Source organism: Chaetura pelagica, unplaced genomic scaffold (assembly GCF_000747805.2).
Source record: "Chaetura pelagica isolate M959 unplaced genomic scaffold, ChaPel_1.0 scaffold90, whole genome shotgun sequence".
NCBI classification, from domain to species: domain Eukaryota; kingdom Metazoa; phylum Chordata; class Aves; order Apodiformes; family Apodidae; genus Chaetura; species Chaetura pelagica.
This window is the reverse complement of record NW_009953496.1, coordinates 6524832-6542594: the sequence shown is the minus strand read 5'-3', so window position 1 is coordinate 6542594 and position 17763 is coordinate 6524832. Positions and strand designations below refer to the sequence as shown.

Below are 17763 nucleotides of genomic sequence, written 5' to 3'. Positions count from 1 at the left end.
GAGTAGGGAACGAGTGGCTGGACAGCAAGGTGGTGGAGAGGGACCTGGGGGTCCTGGTTGATGGCAAACTGAATATGAGCCAGCAGTGTGCCCATGGTTGAGAGCCAACCATGTTCTGAGGTGCACCAAGTGCAGCATTGCCAGCCAGTCGAGGGAGGTGATTGTCCTGCTCTACTCTGCACTGGTGCAGCCTCACCTTGAGAACTGCATTCAGTTTTGAGCACCACAATATCAAAAGGACATAAAGCTATTGGAAAGTGTCCAAAGGAGAGCCACGAGGATGGTGAAGGACCTGGTTGGGATGTCTTATGAGGAGTGGCTGAGGTCACTTGGATTATTCAGCTTGGAGAAGAGAAGGCTGAGGGGTGACCTCCTTGTAGCCTATGGCTTCCTCATGAGGGGAAGAGAAGGGGCAGGTACTGACCTCTTCACTCTGGTGACCAATGACAGGACTCAGGGAAATGGCAGGAAGATGAATATGGGGAAGTTTAATTTGGATATCAGGAAAAGGTTTTTCACACAGAGGGTGGTTGAGCACTGAAACAAGCTACCAAAGGAAGTGGTCACAGCACCAAGCCTGCCTGAGTTCAAGAAGCATTTGGCTCTCAGGCACATGGTATGATTCTAGGGGTGCCCTACATAGGGACAGGAGTTGGACTTGATGATCCTGATAGGTCCCTTCCAAATCAGCATATTCTATGATTCTATGGAAAATTGGACAGTTCTTCCTAGCCATGTGTTTAATTACATATTTTTAAAGTGGCAAAATTAGTCTTTGCATTGCCCAATATTTTATTCTTGTTAGTTGTGACATCCTTACTGCATGCTGTTACACATTCCTGTATATTACCAGTGACACTTCATTCCAAGATAGCCCTTTGACAGACCAGCAATTCCTCCCTCCTTCAAAGTTAAACTTTGTCCCTCTTTTATTTCCATGCATGCTCCTTTTGCACTGCTTCTCCATGACTCACAGCATGCTAGGAGCTGTGAGTCTGGAGAGAATGTATAAAAAGGAGAGTGTAAGTGCTCCTTCCACAGACACCCTGTAGGTCAGCATGGCCTAGGACATGCCCTCTTAGCCTTTCCTTCACCTTTTGTTGACAGCAGTTCAAACTGGAGACAAGTTCCAATTACTAAAAGTGTTTCTTTGACTTCTTACCTACAAACAGGTGTCCCTGCTGTTGGCAGAACTGTGCTGCACTTCCCAGATTACTCAATAGAAGATTATTTGCAAAGCAGACTTACTAACCTTTACTCCTTCTCTTTCTAAGGAGTTTATATTCCCCGTGCCTGGCCCTTGCTGCAAGGCCCCAGCCATGCTCCCTTCCCAGCCTCTCCTGCTTGCTGCCGTGGTGGCACTCACAGTCCCCCAGGCCTTTGCCTCCAACACCTTCATCGCAGCCGTTTACGAGCACAGTGTCATCCTGCCAGATGCCACCCTCCAGCCCACGTCTCCCGAAGATGCTTTGGCCCTGATGAACAAAAACATGGATGTCTTGGAAGGGGCCATCAAGAAAGCTGCCCAGCAGGTACGAAGTGTCTCAGGAGCATTGATAATTAGCACTTTCTGCTCTTGCTGAACTTCCTGGTTATCTGGAGTGAAACTGTAACAGATCTTGTTGTGTCAGGGCGCCCACATCATTGTGACTCCTGAAGATGGCATTTATGGCTGGCTTTTCACAAGAGAAACCATCTACCCCTACCTGGAGGATATTCCTGACCCGGCAGTGAACTGGATTCCCTGCACAGACCCCACAAGGTGATTCTTTCTGCAGTGATTTATGTGGTTTCAAATTAATGCCTCATGGAATCAGGAGCTGGCCCCAATAAATGCCTGATTACTGCTAATGCTTTTGACATGAGGGTAAATTTCAATTCAGGTTGTATGTGAAGGTAACTTACATGTTAAAAGATACAGCATGTCCATGACTAAATTACTAGGAAGGCCTGTTTTAAAAAAATGGGTTTTGAATTAAACACTTTCAAGAGAAATTCAAACAAAATACAGAACTTGGATTGCCCAGGGTAGAAGAATCATAGAATCATAGAATCCTAGGGGTTGGAAGGGACCTCGAAAGATCATCTAGTCCAACCCCCCCTGAGTACATCACATAGAAACTACTTTCTTTTTTAAATTTTTTTAATTTTTTTTTTTCATGTGAAATCTTTGATGCTAGAATATGCTGCTTCTTGCTCTGGTTTTGGATTTGTCACACTGTTTTGAATAGAACTGATTGGAAATTCTCCAGATGGGTTTTTATTTGTTTTATTGGTTTGTGGGTTTTTTTATAAATGCAGGTTTTCAAATAAAAGCACACATGCCATTTCTGTTGACAGTCCAGATCTAGTTTCTGAGCAGGTAATAAATGATTAGGTCACTAGTCAAAGTCCAAACCTTGGAGTGATACAAGCCCAGAAAGTCTTAATATTAGTTTTCCACAGTTAAGATAAGATAAAATCCAAATTGCTAGAGTCTGTGCTAGAGACTTGAACATGGTTCAAGCATCATGTTCCAGCAGAATCCTGTTAAGCTGTAGCTGTGTGCTGGATTTTAGTAAGTTCTCAGCCATGGAACTGCCACTGTGGTATGCCTGTAGAACTACAGTTCACACATGATACTATGTCAGATGCTAAGGTGTTCTCTTCTGTGACACCAAGTCTGTCTCTTCCTGTGCTCTGTAATTCCTCTGCTGCTCTTTCCCAGCTCCAGGGTCACCCACTTGCTGCAGAGCATGTTTTGGGTGCTGAGGGGTGCTGGCAGGCAGCCCAAGGGCAGCATGTCCCTCCAGACACAGATGGAAGTGCTATGGGACCTGTCCCAAGGTGTGGGAAGCAATGTGAGGGAGTCCTGCAGCCACCCTATGAATCCACCTGCCCTGCCATGACTGCAGGACTAGAGGCACTACCAGTGCCCTCAGCACGCCAGTGATGGACATCACTGACAGATCAGATTTTCTTAGTCGTTTTTTCTAAAATGCATTAGATTTGCTCCAGCTCCAGTGCAGGAACGGCTGAGCTGCATGGCCAGGAATAACTCCATCTATGTGGCTGCAAACATTGGGGACAAGAAGCCATGTAACTCCAGTGATCCCAGCTGCCCCAGTGACGGTCGCTATCAGTACAACACTGATGTTGTCTTTGACCCGGAGGGGAAACTGGTGGCTCGTTACCACAAGGTAAAGTGCCCTTGGAAAGTCAGGAGTTATTTTTCCACAGATTCCAAAATTTGGCAAGGTAATTAAATGCCAGTCACTGTTCCATGACAGATTTTTGGTTCTAATTTATAATTTTAAATAATTTCTCTGTTTGTGTGAATTATTGACTCCAAATTTCCATTTGCTGCCATGTTTCGCCAAACAGGCTAGAATGAAAAATTATTCCTCAAGTCCAGTTTCATGGCTTATATTTTTGGTTGACTTCTTCAGTTTGTTAACTCCCTGTTACTAGAAACCATGCTGCTCAAGTTTTCAGTGCCATTTCCTCACCACACTGCCCCTTCACATTCCAGCATTTTGAAATGTTCATCTGCATCTTGACTTTAAGGAAGACAGGCCCTTTCTTATTTTTTATTTATTTTTTTCCCTGATCATAGAGAGTCAATAGAAGTTAGGGGCTGGAAAGGACCTCTGGGCATCATGTAGTCCAATTTCTCTGCCAGAGCACGATGACCTAGGTCAGGTCGCACAGAAATCCACCCAGATGGGTCTTGAAATTCTCCAGAGAAACAGACTGCACAACCTCAAGGCAGCCTGTTTCAGTGACAGGCCTCTCAGTCATCTCTTCTCTAGACTAAACAGTCCCAGGTCTCCTCGCCTTTCCTCATAAGCCAGATGTCCCAGTCCCTTAAGCCTGACTTCCAACATGTGAAATCTTTGAACACAGGTCAAAAAACTTCTCTGGTAATTCTGAGTAGTTTTAGGGAATGAGTCCAGGGTATTGCAGTAAGTGCCTTTAACCAGTATCTCTTTTTTCCTTCTCCTACAGTATAATCTCTTTATGTCAGAAACCCAGTTTAATTACCCAAAAGAGCCAGAAGCTGTCACCTTTGAGACCCCCTTTGGGAAGTTTGGCATTTTCACATGTTTTGACATCCTTTTCCACAAGCCTGCTGTGGTCCTGGTGAGTGAGTTGCAGGTGGACACCGTGCTCTTCCCAACGGCGTGGATGAACGTCCTGCCGTTTCTGACTGCGGTTGAGTTTCACTCTGCCTGGGCCATGGGCATGGGTGTCAACTTCCTAGCTGCTAATACACACTACACTGGCTCATCTATGACAGGTAATTAATTAATCCTCACTCTGTCTGAAAAATCCTTCTGCCTATGAATCTTTAATCCCCGTTCTGCAAGGCAATATTGCAAAGGAATAATACGTATTTATAAAACAAGAAATACATTATAATAATGTATGCTAATATCTCAATGGGCAGATGGTTCTTTTACATCCACTAGCCAGGAGTAAAGGAATTCATAAGCAATTCTTTGTGTACGGGACAAAAGAGAACTGGGGAGATAACACCCACTGACAGCCCTGTGACATTTTGGCTATCCTGAGCAGACATCACCCAGGCAATTAGAAGCTATTCTTTGCCAAAGCAGGATCTCTATGTACTGAGCTGTTAACAGTCACCTTTGGTGAGACTACAATTTCCGTCTTATTTATCCAGAAGCAGATAAGCTAGCAGTAAGAACAATTTGAATGACAATGTGATTCATTTTTTTTCTTTCTGTATTAACTCCTCAGGAAGTGGTATTTATGCACCAGACAGAGCCAGAACTTACTACTACAATATGAAAACCGAGGATGGTTGCCTCCTCACTGCTGAACTAGATTCACACCCTCGCCTTTCTCCTCCCTCCCCTCCTGCTGTCAACTGGAGCTCCTATGCTTCAAGTGTCAAAAGATTCTCTCCAAATGACCATGAATTTGGAGGACTCATCTTCCACGACCGATTCACTTTGACTGAGCTCACAAAGCCTGAAGGGAACCGCACTGTTTGCCAGAAGGACCTCTGCTGTCACTTGAGCTACAAGGTGGCAGGGAAACAAGAAGATGAAGTTTATGTTCTAGGTGCATTTGATGGGCTTCATGTTGTTGAAGGACAATACTATCTGCAGGTAATGATCCATTGGAGAGGCAGTGCTTATTTTAGGAAGCTTCTTTACAGGGAGAAACCTTCAGCTCCATGGAGGGAAAAGACAATGACTTTCTTGTATGCTGGAGTCCTGGTGTCCTATTTGTTAGCAATGGGAGGTAGTTGCTAAAAAGTGGAGAGATCACTGAACCATTTCCAAGTTCCCCGACTATAATCACTTGTTATAGGCATGCTTAGCTTGAATAAATTCCAAGTTCCAGATGAGTTCATTTGAAAAACTTATTTCAGTTATTCTGGAAGCTGGCAAATAGTGTCTATCAGTACAGAATTTTCAAGAGAAGACAGAAATTTCCAGTCTTCTTTTTTTTCCCTCTGATTTTTTTTCATTCCATTAGAACATAGTGAGAAAATTTTATTCTTTATTTCTCTGCTTATGTGCATTTCAACACAAAACCATATTTGCTGATGAATAATACTTCTGATGTTTGCAAACACACTTCTTGTGTTCCCCAGTACCTGACACAAATTAAAAAACTCCTCCATCACCTGTCAGCAAACCCAGCAAACATCCCTTGAATCTTCTCAGGAGTGCTAGCCCCATTGCATATTTCTTCATGATGTTCATAAACATTTATCAGCTGGATAATTAACTCTAAGAACAAAAGGAAAACATAACCTTTCCTACCTCCCTCTATATGCTGCAACTACTAACACAAAACTGCAACAAATTATCATCATCTTGACATATATTCACCAGGAGTTGGATGGAGAACATCAAAATCAGATTTCCCATGGACTACCAGGCTGATGAGTTCTCCTTAGCAACACGTACAAATACCAGTAAGAGGACCTGTGTGTACAGTTGCACAACATACCCATGAGGAGCACTTTGTTTCATTTGCCTGAAATTTCTGTTCACAAACTCATCTTACCAAGACATGCGGGAAATAAGCCTTCAAACAAGAGATGTGGCCATAAGAAGAATCAGTGGAAATGACAGGATTTGGCTTCAGGGATGAAATAAGGTTCTATGGCAACACTTTTCTCACAAGCAGGTTATTTCTACTAAGGCAATGCAGATCTAGAATAACCCCAATCACATCAAGGGGGAAAATATAAACTACAACTAAAAAGAGTTGCTTAAACATAATTTAATAGAGATCCTGTGACTGTCACCTGTTCTAATACACAGTAACTTTGATGACACAAGGCTTTCCTCCCAGAGTGTTCTCCTCTTGCTAAATACCTTGTTTTCTACCCTTCCCCACAGATATGCACACTGCTCAAGTGCAAGAGCACAGACCTGAGCACGTGCGGGCAGCCGGTGGAGACGGCTCACACCAAGTTTGAGATGTTCTCCCTCAGTGGCACCTTTGGCACCAACTATATCTTTCCAGAAGTCTTGTATAGTGGAGTGCAGCTGGCCCCTGGGGAGTTTGAGGTAATGGCGCACCCTGGAGCTGTGTCATGCTAGGTTCTCTGTGGGACAGTAATGCAATAAGGTGTCTCAAAACAGCCAAAGGGAAAGGGCTCATAGTGAATAATCAGATCTCTTAAATACCTTTTAATGAAGTCATTAGATTCAGTATGAGTTATGGTCTCATGTATCTTGTCCTGTTTTGTCACATCTTCCTGAGCTCTTAGCCTGTTTGTATGGTTACTCCTCTAATTGTGTGCTCCTCTTACTTTCTCAATCAGGTATTGAGCGATGGGCGCTTGATAAGCAAAACAAGACCAACAAAACCAGTTGTCACTGTGACGCTTTTTGGACGATGGTATGAAAAGGACCATCTGAAACAAGACCCATGACCAACAGCCATCCTGTGATAATGCCATGGCTGAAGTTGTACTCAATTAATCTGTACAAATGAGACACATCATCCTCTCCTACAACAGTCCCAACTCTGTTTCTTATTTCCAGTTGCACAAATTTCTTATTGATGTGTTTTGTTTAGTAATAATGCAGCAATACTATTTTATTGCTACCATTTATTGAGAAAAAATGTATTGTGGGCCAGATTACACATTCTTATTAAAATGGCATTGCATATTTTCTAATTGCAGATGATTATGACACCAGTAAATAAAAAAGTGAAAGATGTGATTCTATAGAAAAAGGGTCAATAATGCTTTGTCTCTGATATAAACTACTTATTCTGACCTATGCAAGTCTGCTCTTTTACCTCACTTACACTTATTTTCCCCTATTTGTGTTGCTTTGGTTTTGTTGTTCTTATGCCAATCTTGCACAGCATGTGTAACATGACAGCACAGGATAGCACATCATGGAGGCTGAGCAAGAGCTCCAATGAAAGAGCCAACCCTGAAACAAAACCTGCCACAACATCTTTGTCACAACTCAGCATGAATCATCATACCTTTGACATGCCTGTTGAGCCAAAACTTGGAAATGAAACCTCCAAATTATTCTGCTTGGCAGCTCTGATCAACAGCTTGTCAGTGCTGGCTGGCTGCACTGGAGGCTATTCAGTGCTGGAACTGTTTGCATCCAGTGAATACGCCAGCAAGTGACCTGGTATATAGCTTCCACCTTGGCAGAAGTTAGGTTCTCTAGCCCTGTAAAATCCTCAGTGTCTTGGTTTGTCACCCAGCTGACAAACTGTACTAAAATTGATCAAGAATGTACAAACGTTTGTTTAATTCCTATCCCCTAATTGGTTCATGGTTGTCCTCTCCAGTTTTCTCAGAGTTTTCTTCATGCTGAGTTTTCTGCAATAGCTAACCTAATCAATTTGCAAAAGGACAATAATTCATTAATGGAAAGTCATTGTTCAAAAGAAGAATTATACTTGCCTAGGTAGAAATCAAATATATTTGACACTGAGATATAAAATGGAAGAGCAAGCTGTAAAATTGTGGTCATTAGTGGACAGTGGTTTATTTCCTGGTAGCTAGGCTGAAGGACAGAAATCTTTGGCAGGTGTGCATAAAAATACATGTGTGGTGCCTTTCATAACAGATGTCCTTTAGCTGTAACTCAGGAGTATCGGATGGCTGTGTGTATAAGGACTAGAGCTACACAAAAATCCTCAATTTTGATCAGTCGTCATTACCTAGCAACAGGCTTGAACATTCATTTTGGTGAAGAGTTTCTGAGCATATCTTTAATATTACACTAGGCATTTTAGATGGTCTATTCAAGTTAAAATCAGCATCTTTTTGCAGGGATTCCTCCAAGTTCAGAGTTAGACTAAACAAAAAGCAGCCACAAAACCTCTTGCATTTAAGGGTTGAGCATCACTTAATGTAACAACTCTTGTGTGTTGTTAAGGGAGTCTTACAATGCCAGCTGTTTTCTGCAGTCTTTTCTTACATTTATTGTTTTTCTGTCACTGAGGATGCAACCCATTCTCCTCTTTGATTTCCCAAGGCTCATTGTTGGGTAATATCCTGATGTCTTATGAACATTTACAATCACAGCACTTCCAGAAGTAATTTTTATCTGTCCTCTAATATAGATGAGGAGATGATGAACAACGTAACTAATGTTACACTAATTTAGGCAGCTAGCTTGAGATGCCAGAATCATTCATATTACAAAAATACTGTATATAGTCAAAACATGATTGCCACTGGCTTCAAATGCAAGTGCTGACTAGGTGTAAAAATGAAGTCCTAGCATCCTCCCAGAAAATGACCAAATGTTCAGTGAAATCTTCAAAACCTGCGGTGTGAAATGACCCACCTAATAATGTGTGGTAACAGATACAGACACAGTATCTTAAAAAGGAGGAAAGGGACCTGTACAAAGGTGGTTCATCTAGGGCATTAGTCCACATGGGCAGCTGGGAGAAGCAAGGGTTGCAAGGCAATGAAGGAAGAAACAGCAACAATTGCAGGTAAGAACAAAATGGACTACAGAGAGGAGGAAAGGGGAGGGAGAATAGAAAAAAGAGAAATATTTACTTTCCCTTCACCAACCCTCACCTGCATGAGCAAAAAGTTATGCAGGCTGGTAGAGGCACATTTAAACAGGTAAACCTCCTGTCATTGCCATCTGTTCCCTTTCAGTCTCACAGGTATTGTGCAGGAGGTGGATAGCAAACAGGAACTTGATAACAAAAAATAAATCAAGCACAAACTAACTCCAGTGCATTTTTACCTCTCCTTCGGTGACCAAAAAGGAATATTCAAAGGACACAGAGCTGCTACTGAGGAGAAAAATGAAATAATTTGCTGGAAAATCAGGCTCCCCACACATGTATTGCTGAGACTGGGCAGCGAGGGTGGGCACAGAAGGGCACCGCTGCTGACACAGGGAGTTTCTGCACTAGTTGAGTTGTTGTTCCTGCAGTGTCATGGTACCAGCAATGCTTCTGCACAGCATTGCTGCTTCCTGCAGGAACAAACAACGTGGAAACAAAGGATGGTACTGGGAGGTCCCCTTCCTTACAAATGGCATCTGCAGTCCACTGGACTTGCAAACGGGCAAGTAGAAACAATCAAGCTTATTCAATACTTCTAGGAAAACAGCCTTCACTTACTGCTAAATCCAGCTTTTGTGAAAGGCAACAAAGAGTAGTGCATGAGAACAGAGGCTTCAGCAGACTCTTTACTAACATATGAGCCTTTATTGGCAATTTTAGATTTCAGTGGCTTCCAATAGAGTAGCCACACTTCCAGACTGGAATGTCGCATTTCAAGACCTTCATTTCACCAAGAGTTCTCCCTCTTGTTCAGACCCTTGTATCACCTTGCATTTCCTATCTCCCAACCCCACCCCAATCACCAGAGAGAAACTGCAGCCTGAGCCACGCAGATGCTGCTCATGACTCTGAGAAGCCTCAGTGCAGCAAGAGCTGGAAGGCTGACCCAAAGCACATCAGTTCTCCCTGGGATTACTTCTGTCTGGAAGGACTCTTATCCTTGAGTTCCACAGCGATACTAAAAATATTTCTATATGAAGATGCAGATGCTGGCCAATGAGCTGTGCTTTAAAAAGCAATGAGCTGCAGTTTGGCCACTGCTGATTTGTAATTTGGCCATATTTAGACATAGTTCCACTGGTATGGTATGAGATACACAAATAGGCCATCAACATCTCTTAAGTCCCTGCTGTTGCAAAGCAGATAAACGCTAGAACATAGTAAATAAAAGTCAAGCAGAATTTTTATAATTAGGAGGAAACAATATATTTTTTATTGGTCTTGTTCTCAGATGCTGTTGAAGTATTGTGGTTGGGCTTGTTTTGTTTTTTTTTTAATATCTACTCTGGGATAAATAAACAACTTTTTCAAATATTATTGAAATTGCTAAAGTCTGGCAACATTGCACAAAAGTGAAAGGAGGGAGAGACACATCAAGCTATCTTAAAAGCAGTTCAGTGCTGCTAGCTCCATCTGTAATTTGACCATAATAAATATTTGTCTTTATTTTGTATGCTTCTTTCCATGAGTTTGGCTTTAACTTATTTTAAATGCTGCCATCTTTGCATTTACTAGTGGCTTCAGTAAAAACAGATCTATTATTTGCTTATCTTTCCTGAAGAGTTAATATTTACGTCACCCTGTTGAAAAGGTCTTTCCAGCAGGCTGTAAACCAGAGTCAGACCAAGGCTGCAGCTGCTCAGCTGTGTGATGTTCCGTGTGGGATGAGTCACCATTGCACTGGCTCCGCAGGCTGCACAGGTCCGAGATGAGGAAGTTACTCCTGAGCAGGTACCATCTCCATGTCATGCACTCTGAAATACTGTGAGCTTCTAACATGCTAGTCTGAGAAATTGTTTTGTTTCAAAGATGTATCTTCTGTAGTTAGAACTGAAGGTGGTAGTGGTTCTGCACAGATTACTGCGTTCTTTCTGTAGCACCAACAGCAATGATGTTTTGGTGGTGGCTGAGATGATAAAAAAACCTATTTGCTCTCAAGAGCTGAAAGAGAAAGATAGCTAGGTTCCAAAACTCTTTTAATGCACAACTGTCAATTCAGGCTCTTCACTTTCTGTTAAGTTATTCCAGGGCTGTGAGGATGCAGAATGACAAAGCTGGGATGTTACCTGTTTCCAGCCCACTGACTCCCTCTGCGTTTGCCTGCATAACAGACATGGTGTTTGGAGGCCTCCGAATACCTGTGAACCAGCCACAGTCCTAAATTAACTCCCATGGCATTGGTGGGTGCACAAGAGCACTGGAGAGGCACAGGGGACCTCACTGCCTCTGCTTTCTGTGGTGCCTGGGGGATTTGTTCACCCTCCTGGGGAGAGAGGGCATTATTTCCTTGGAAATTTTTATTCCTCTGTGCTTTTCAGAAATTTACATTTATTTTGAGTTTTGGATTTATAGCCCTCATCCTAAGCAGTGCACTTTGAGAAAGAGCACAAACATTGCATTACTCTGTATAAACAGCTCTTTTTTACTTGGCAACAAAGTGATGGCTTCCATTGAAAAGTAAGAATATAAAACATAGGAAAAATCTAGAGGTCAATCATCCCATCAGTTCTTTAAATTCCTCTGGTATAAATCTAGGCTTATTTCTGATTGCCTTCAATGGAATTGCGTTAGGTTTGCAGCAATAGCATGCAAACTACTATTTGGCACATCTTATTTAACCCATATAATGAAGTATTTATTTTGAATAACTCATTGGGAATTTGTGCGTTTTCCCCAGGTTTCAAACATAGGAATGGAAAATTAAGAAGATAATTTTTTGTAATGCTGTGTCTGTTTTCCAGAGGACTGCATAAATGGTGAGTGGAGTTACATATTTTCAAATTCCTCTCCAACCCTGGGTCCACCTTAGAGCCTCCAGTAGTTTGAAATCCATGGCTCCCCTCTACAGAGACCTGTTTTTTAAAATGAACCATAAATAAGAAAATAAGAAACTTACCTTTGCCTAATGGATACTGTACAATGGTATTTTTTATCAAATGATCCAACTGTACCCATAGAAAAGCAAACTAAAACAATCACAGCAGAAATCAGTGCTGTTCTGCTTCTTTTTCTTTTTCTTTTTTTTTTTTTCATGATAAAAGATTCCTGAGGACCTTTCTGTTTCTTCCCATTTCCAGTGCTCCTTTCATAGTCTTGCCTATGAAGGACAGAATCATTTTTTAACAATTATTTTAAATATTTTTTCGGATGGGTTGGCAAAAGTGTTATTTTCTGTTATTTCCGTTCCCTGCTGTGCTGTTTTCCATGTTAATTATTTTATGCTTTCAAAACAAATGAGATATGTAGGTGACCCAAGGTAGGCTAGGCAGTGTGACACCACCCCTTTTTCTATGTTTTACAAAAATCTGCAAACTAACTATTGCAGAAATGTAAGTTTTGCAGAAAAGAAAGCCACAGCAATGATTTTGTAGACAAGTTTTTACTTCCAGTTTTGATTTAGAACTGTTTTAATATATTGCAGACTCAAACAGCTGTTAAACATTTGCTATTTATGTGTTCTGAGGTCTCCCAAAAATAGAGCTTGACATATTTCTCCTTGATACCATAAATAGTAAGAATGAGAATATTTCCATGATCCATATTAGCACTAAGAAGCCCATTCTGCACCAACAGCATGACAGCTTGTTACCAAAGTGTTCCTTGTTGCTCTAAATTAGTTGACAATTTGGCCAACTTAATTGCTAACTACCTTGATACCTTAGAAACTGCTGCTTTAAATTCATTTCAGTAAAGTTGCTATTAAATACCACCCTCCCCATGCTTGCAGCTTCCTTCAGGTCTGTGGTTCATTCCTTTCCAATGTGCAGTACAAGCTGGTACATGCAGAGTTTAGGAATGCTAAATGCTATGATCATGGGTTGGCTTTTATAGAAGAGTGAAGAGCATCTCCAAAAACAGTCTATACAGACACATCCTGCTGTGCCCTCTAGCTCCTCTGGCCTTGGGCAGCCCCTGCTGCTGTGGGGCTGTCAAAGGCACCTGCTGATCCCTAGGCTGGTCCCATCCCCACTGCAGGGAGTCATGCTTACCAGCCCCAGTCCACTCTCTCTCCTCCCCTTTGGAATCACAGCATATTTTTGGTTGAAAAAGATCTTTAAGATCATCAGGTCCAACCATTAACCTAGCATACTGACAAGTCCATGACTAAACCATGTCCCTGAGCACCACAACTACATTTCTTTTAAATCCCTCCAAGGATGATGATTCAGCTACTTCCCTGAGCAAAACTCACTCTTTGCAAAGTACATGCTAGATGCTTGCAGCTCTTGTCCCAGAGAGCATTTTGGTAGGAGCAGGAAAGCTGGCCAGTCCCAGGGGTTAGTCATGTCTTCTTCAGAAGTAAAGTTGAGATGAGAGCCCAGCTGTCCTGATATCAGGGACGAAATTTACTTTTAGCATCACCAGGTTCCTTTCTCTCCAAAACAAAACTCCAGACTTCACAGGTGGCTGCTGCATGCCTGCCTGCCTGCAGTGGAGCAGAGCTGCTCAGGGCAGAGAAAGGCTCCCAAGCCCCAGATGGTCCCCCAGAAGTTTGACTGTTTGCTGAGAGGTACCTGCTCCTGAAAAAAAACCCCAACAGTTCAAGCAGACCTGCCTATCCCAATGGTTCCCTTGAATTTTGGCCAGTGCATGACCCAAAGAAGAGGCACAGCAGGAGAACAGTGGGTCTGCACCCATGGGTGCCCTTTGACTAAGTTCCCATAATGAACTGGCCACCAGACTTCTTTATAACTATGAGTTTTGTACAGTGAGGCAACATGGATTTGTTCCCTTAAATTTTACCTTCCTATAAAATGTATGATGGAATCACAGAATGTTGTGGGTTGGAAGGGACCTTAAAGATCATCTAGTTCCAACCCTCTGCATGGACAGGACCACCTCCCACTAGACCAGGTTTCACAAAGTCCCAAAATATGTATGTCAAGATGGTAATTACTAAACTTTCCCTCCTCGAGAAGTGTCTGGCTTCTAGGAAGGCCCACAGCTATGAATCTCAAAAGGGTGATGACCTCTCTGAGACCAGTACTTGGCTGCCTAATGTCTCTTTGGTATTTCCCCAACACTGAACAATTCTCACTCAGCTGGATGGTTGTTTCTGCATTTTCTTTGGTTGGCAAGCCCTCTTCTCATAGCAAGGAGAACCTTGCATTGCAACACTCCAGCACCTTTATGAGTGCAGCTTCAATAAAAATAAAAGAACTGAGTTGTTTGCATTAATTTTTATTTTTGTGCACATAATATAATGAAGCAGCTAACACAGGTCCTGAAGTGTAATTTGCAAGAATTAGTATCTTAATTACCTGGTGCATATAACCCTCAGGTACCCCACATAACTGGGCTTTAGCTGATGGTCACCATATTAACAGTCCTTTACGTTCAATAGTATCACTGTTTTAAAAGGCTGCATGGCCCTTTGTGGAGAAAAAAATTGATGTTACTCATCTGTGACTCCCACACAGCCAATAATAGGTGTTTACTTTAAACACCTTTTTAGTAGCTGTATCTTGCAAATAGCTATTAACTGATTAGGCTGATGGATTAAATCTGTTTGTTCAGTAGAGTAATCAGAACTAGACTGGTAAATACACATCAGGTTGTTCTGTACACAATATATCGTTCCAAGGAAATCTTACATGCTGTTGTAACTTACCTATTTTGCTATATTTTAGAAGCTTACAGAAGGGAGGCTATCTTTTTTGTTCTGCACCTAGATGGTCTTGGGCTGCTCCCAATGTGACTACACATTTAATCAAACAAGTAAATGAACTCCATATGAAGTAAATTTGCCTACAAATAAGTCCCATTAAAAAATCTCACTGTTGCAGCCATGATTTTGTGGGTGACAAAATAAACCATTTGAGCTACTATTCACACTAACAGCTCCTCCTGAGCAAGGAGCCAAGAAGGCTATTCATTGTACCAAACACCCTCCAGAAACACGCCAGGGGCTTCTGGAGGCTGCTCAAACTGTGGATGTTATGATGGTGAAGAGGCTGTCTTTTGAGATGGTCTTCAAAAGGAAGAGTTGCCACTCAATGACCAGAAAACAAGTGAGTGTGAAGAGCAGACTTCTACCCATCGTGAAGGAAGAAAGGTAGGAGGATAGGTTTTTCAAAGGATACTTCTTCATATTTCCATTGTATTGAATTTTAAACTTTGAAACAGTTATGGAAGTGAAGTATTCTGCTTTCTTGTTGAAAACTTACTCCATGTTTAGCTCCTGTGGGCAGTCTGACACATTAATTTTTATTTATTTTATTCACATTTCAAGCAAAGGCACACACTTTCAGTTTGCTCAATATTTTGCTTGCAGTTTCTTCTTTTTATTTAACAAATAAACCAAAATCTCCTGAAAATAAGATTATTTTTTTTTTTAAGAAAAATATTTTCCAGGGGAGATTGTATTTTTTAGGCTAAAAAGTTTATCTGTCAAAGAACAATAAGGAAATTGTTCTTCTTTTAAACAGAAAACTAGACATAGCATCTTAATTCTTTTTTATTGGTTTCATAGCCTATTTTACTGTCTTACTTTATTTACACATAAAACAAATGAAGGCTGAAATCTATGTGACACATTTATAACCGGAATGAGCTAAAAAACTTTTATCATTATGTTGAGTATGTGCAGTTAATTCAGTGTTTAATTCTTTCTGCTCTGGAAGTTGAAGGTTGAGTTAATAAAGATCCACCTGGACGTCCTTCGTCCACCTGGCTGTAAATACACCAAACAAAGGAGTAACAGGCAGGAAAAGAAACATGAAAAGACTGACCAAAAGTGAAACACATTAAGTGATAATTAAAGTGTAGTGAAAAAGAGCAGAGATGGTGATTAACATTAGTAGGTAGAAAAAGAGGGAAATGAGGCATCCCAAAAAGTAAATAAATATACTCAGATTGTGGCCTATACTCCTGAGAGTGCCTCTGGATGGACCTTCACCCTGGCACTTGAATGCCACTACCTGGCACTACTTGAAAACCTCTCTGTAAACACAAGCTGTTAGCTATAACCCTGTAGCTGTCAGGGTTTTGTAAACTCCAGTTTGTCATCTATATTCAGCTTCCATTTAGCTTCTGACTGCATGGTGTGCTTGTAATAATGTTTGTTTCAATAGAAAAAAATCTAATTATTCTGTTGTGTTCTGTCCACAATATCCAGAGGCAGCAAAGTCCTGAAGTAAATGGGCTAAATTACTTCTAGCTGGTTTTGCCATGTCAGTATTTTGCTGACTTAAACAATCATGTTACACCATAACGGAAATGCTGCTGGATAGCATTTGCTAATGTTCTTTATTTTTCACAACACTATTTCTCTGTTAATTATAGGAAAACCAGATCTTTCAACAATGAAAATTGCTTACTAAGTGCTTAAGTACTTCCATGAAACAGTTTTGTAAAGATACTCACAAACAGAACATGCTACTGTGAACAGAGGACAGCTAGTATTTGTGTCCTCAGTTGCAGACTAAACCAACGTTCAGAAATTTTTTTCCCTCCATGTTTATGCCTTGGCTAAAAGGAGTATTAACATAATAAATTTACAAAATAATACTAAACTACTAGTGTGGAACTGAAGTAGAGCCCAACAGAAAAGATATTTGCTTATACAACACCTAATGCTTCAGATTACTTAGGCTCTTCCATTGTATTTAGCAGCAAAAGGTCGGAAAACTCTTAGATATTTTTTCTTACAGCTAAAGCCTACAATAATTTTGTAGTAAGACTTGATCTGGTCAGGCAGTGCCATCTGGTTTGGCCAGGCTGCACAGCTGGTTCACTTGTGGCTGGAGAGGGCTGGGGATAGGTTGAGCCTGGGGTCCTCAGCCTTAGCTTTCTGTTTCAGACTTCTAGGTCTTTGATTCATGTATGAAAAAAATTATTTGAGGGAGCTCCAGAATCCAAAATTACTAATTTTCAAGAGCAAAGGGAGAGAGACAGTACTCCAAACAATTTTGATGATGAAGACTAGGACAGTTTAAACAGAAAATAATGAAAAGATCGTCTCATCTGCCCACTATACAAGACATACAGTTGATTTTATCAAATGAGACTTCCATTTCAAGGGAAGTCTCACAAGAAAAGTATTATTCTGTTAAAAGTATTGTTACAAAATAGTTTAATACTTCATAAATAATGAAATGTGCATTTCCTACACATCCAAATAAATGAAGGTTTTTACAGTTGCCCTTTTATTTCCTCCCTGCAGCTCTCCCCATACAGAAGAGAAAAAGACAGTTATAAGTACATCTCAGCATTAGAAAAAACAGTATCTGTGCTGCATATCTATGTGGATTTGAGACCTCAGTAAGGATGCAGCTGTGCTGTGACTCCCTAAACAGCTCTTGCGTAAGGAACAGCTGGTCAAACAGTATCCGTGTTTCTGTGTATATCTTCATGGCTTGCATTATTCTGGCCACAGTGGTTGGTAACTTGACAGTTATCGTCTCAATATCACATTTCAAGCAGCTCCATACACCTACCAATTTCCTGATACTTTCTATGGCTACAGTAGACTTTTTGCTGGGATTCCTCATCATGCCTTGCAGCATGGTGCGCTCTGTTGAGAACTGCTGGTACTTTGGGGAGCTGTTCTGCAAGATCCACACAAGCACGGACATTATGTTGAGCACTGCGTCCATCTTCCATCTTTCCTTCATATCCATCGACCGTTACTATGCTGTGTGTGACCCTCTAAGATACCAATCAAAGATAAATAATGGTGTTATCCTGGTCATGATATTTGTAAGTTGGATGATTCCTGCT

General features: G+C 41.3%; 2 protein-coding genes across 2 annotated transcripts in view; both read left to right on the top strand.

Moving 5' to 3' along the window:
• The first annotated feature begins 1314 nt into the window (after positions 1-1314).
• Positions 1315-16364, top strand: VNN1 (vanin 1). Its single transcript, XM_009999224.1, has 9 exons — positions 1315-1532; positions 1632-1762; positions 2987-3179; positions 3988-4279; positions 4744-5117; positions 6366-6536; positions 6794-6881; positions 15208-15279; positions 16327-16364. The coding sequence occupies exons 1-9, from the start codon at positions 1320-1322 to the stop codon at positions 16362-16364; spliced, it is 1572 nt and encodes a 523-aa protein (XP_009997526.1). The 5' UTR covers positions 1315-1319.
• A 946-nt stretch (positions 16365-17310) lies between these two features.
• Positions 17311-17763, top strand: part of TAAR1 (trace amine associated receptor 1) — a 6943-nt gene continuing 6490 nt past the window's right edge. The window contains exon 1 of the mRNA XM_009999223.1: positions 17311-17759. Within this exon, the coding sequence (XP_009997525.1) occupies positions 17311-17759 (449 nt within the window). The remainder of the gene's footprint in view (positions 17760-17763) is intronic.

What these genes read in the sequence shown, in the direction of transcription:
- VNN1 (XM_009999224.1), top strand. Translation starts at nt 1,320, where the DNA reads ATGCTCCCTTCCCAGCCTCTCCTGCTTGCTGCCGTGGTGGCACTCACA. An exon ending in TCAAGAAAGCTGCCCAGCAG is followed by an intron (nt 1,533 to 1,631) that starts GTACGAAGTGTC and finishes TTGTTGTGTCAG; the next exon opens with GGCGCCCACATCATTGTGAC. An exon ending in TGGACGATGGTATGAAAAGG is followed by an intron (nt 6,882 to 15,207) that starts ACCATCTGAAAC and finishes TGTTGAAAACTT; the next exon opens with ACTCCATGTTTAGCTCCTGT.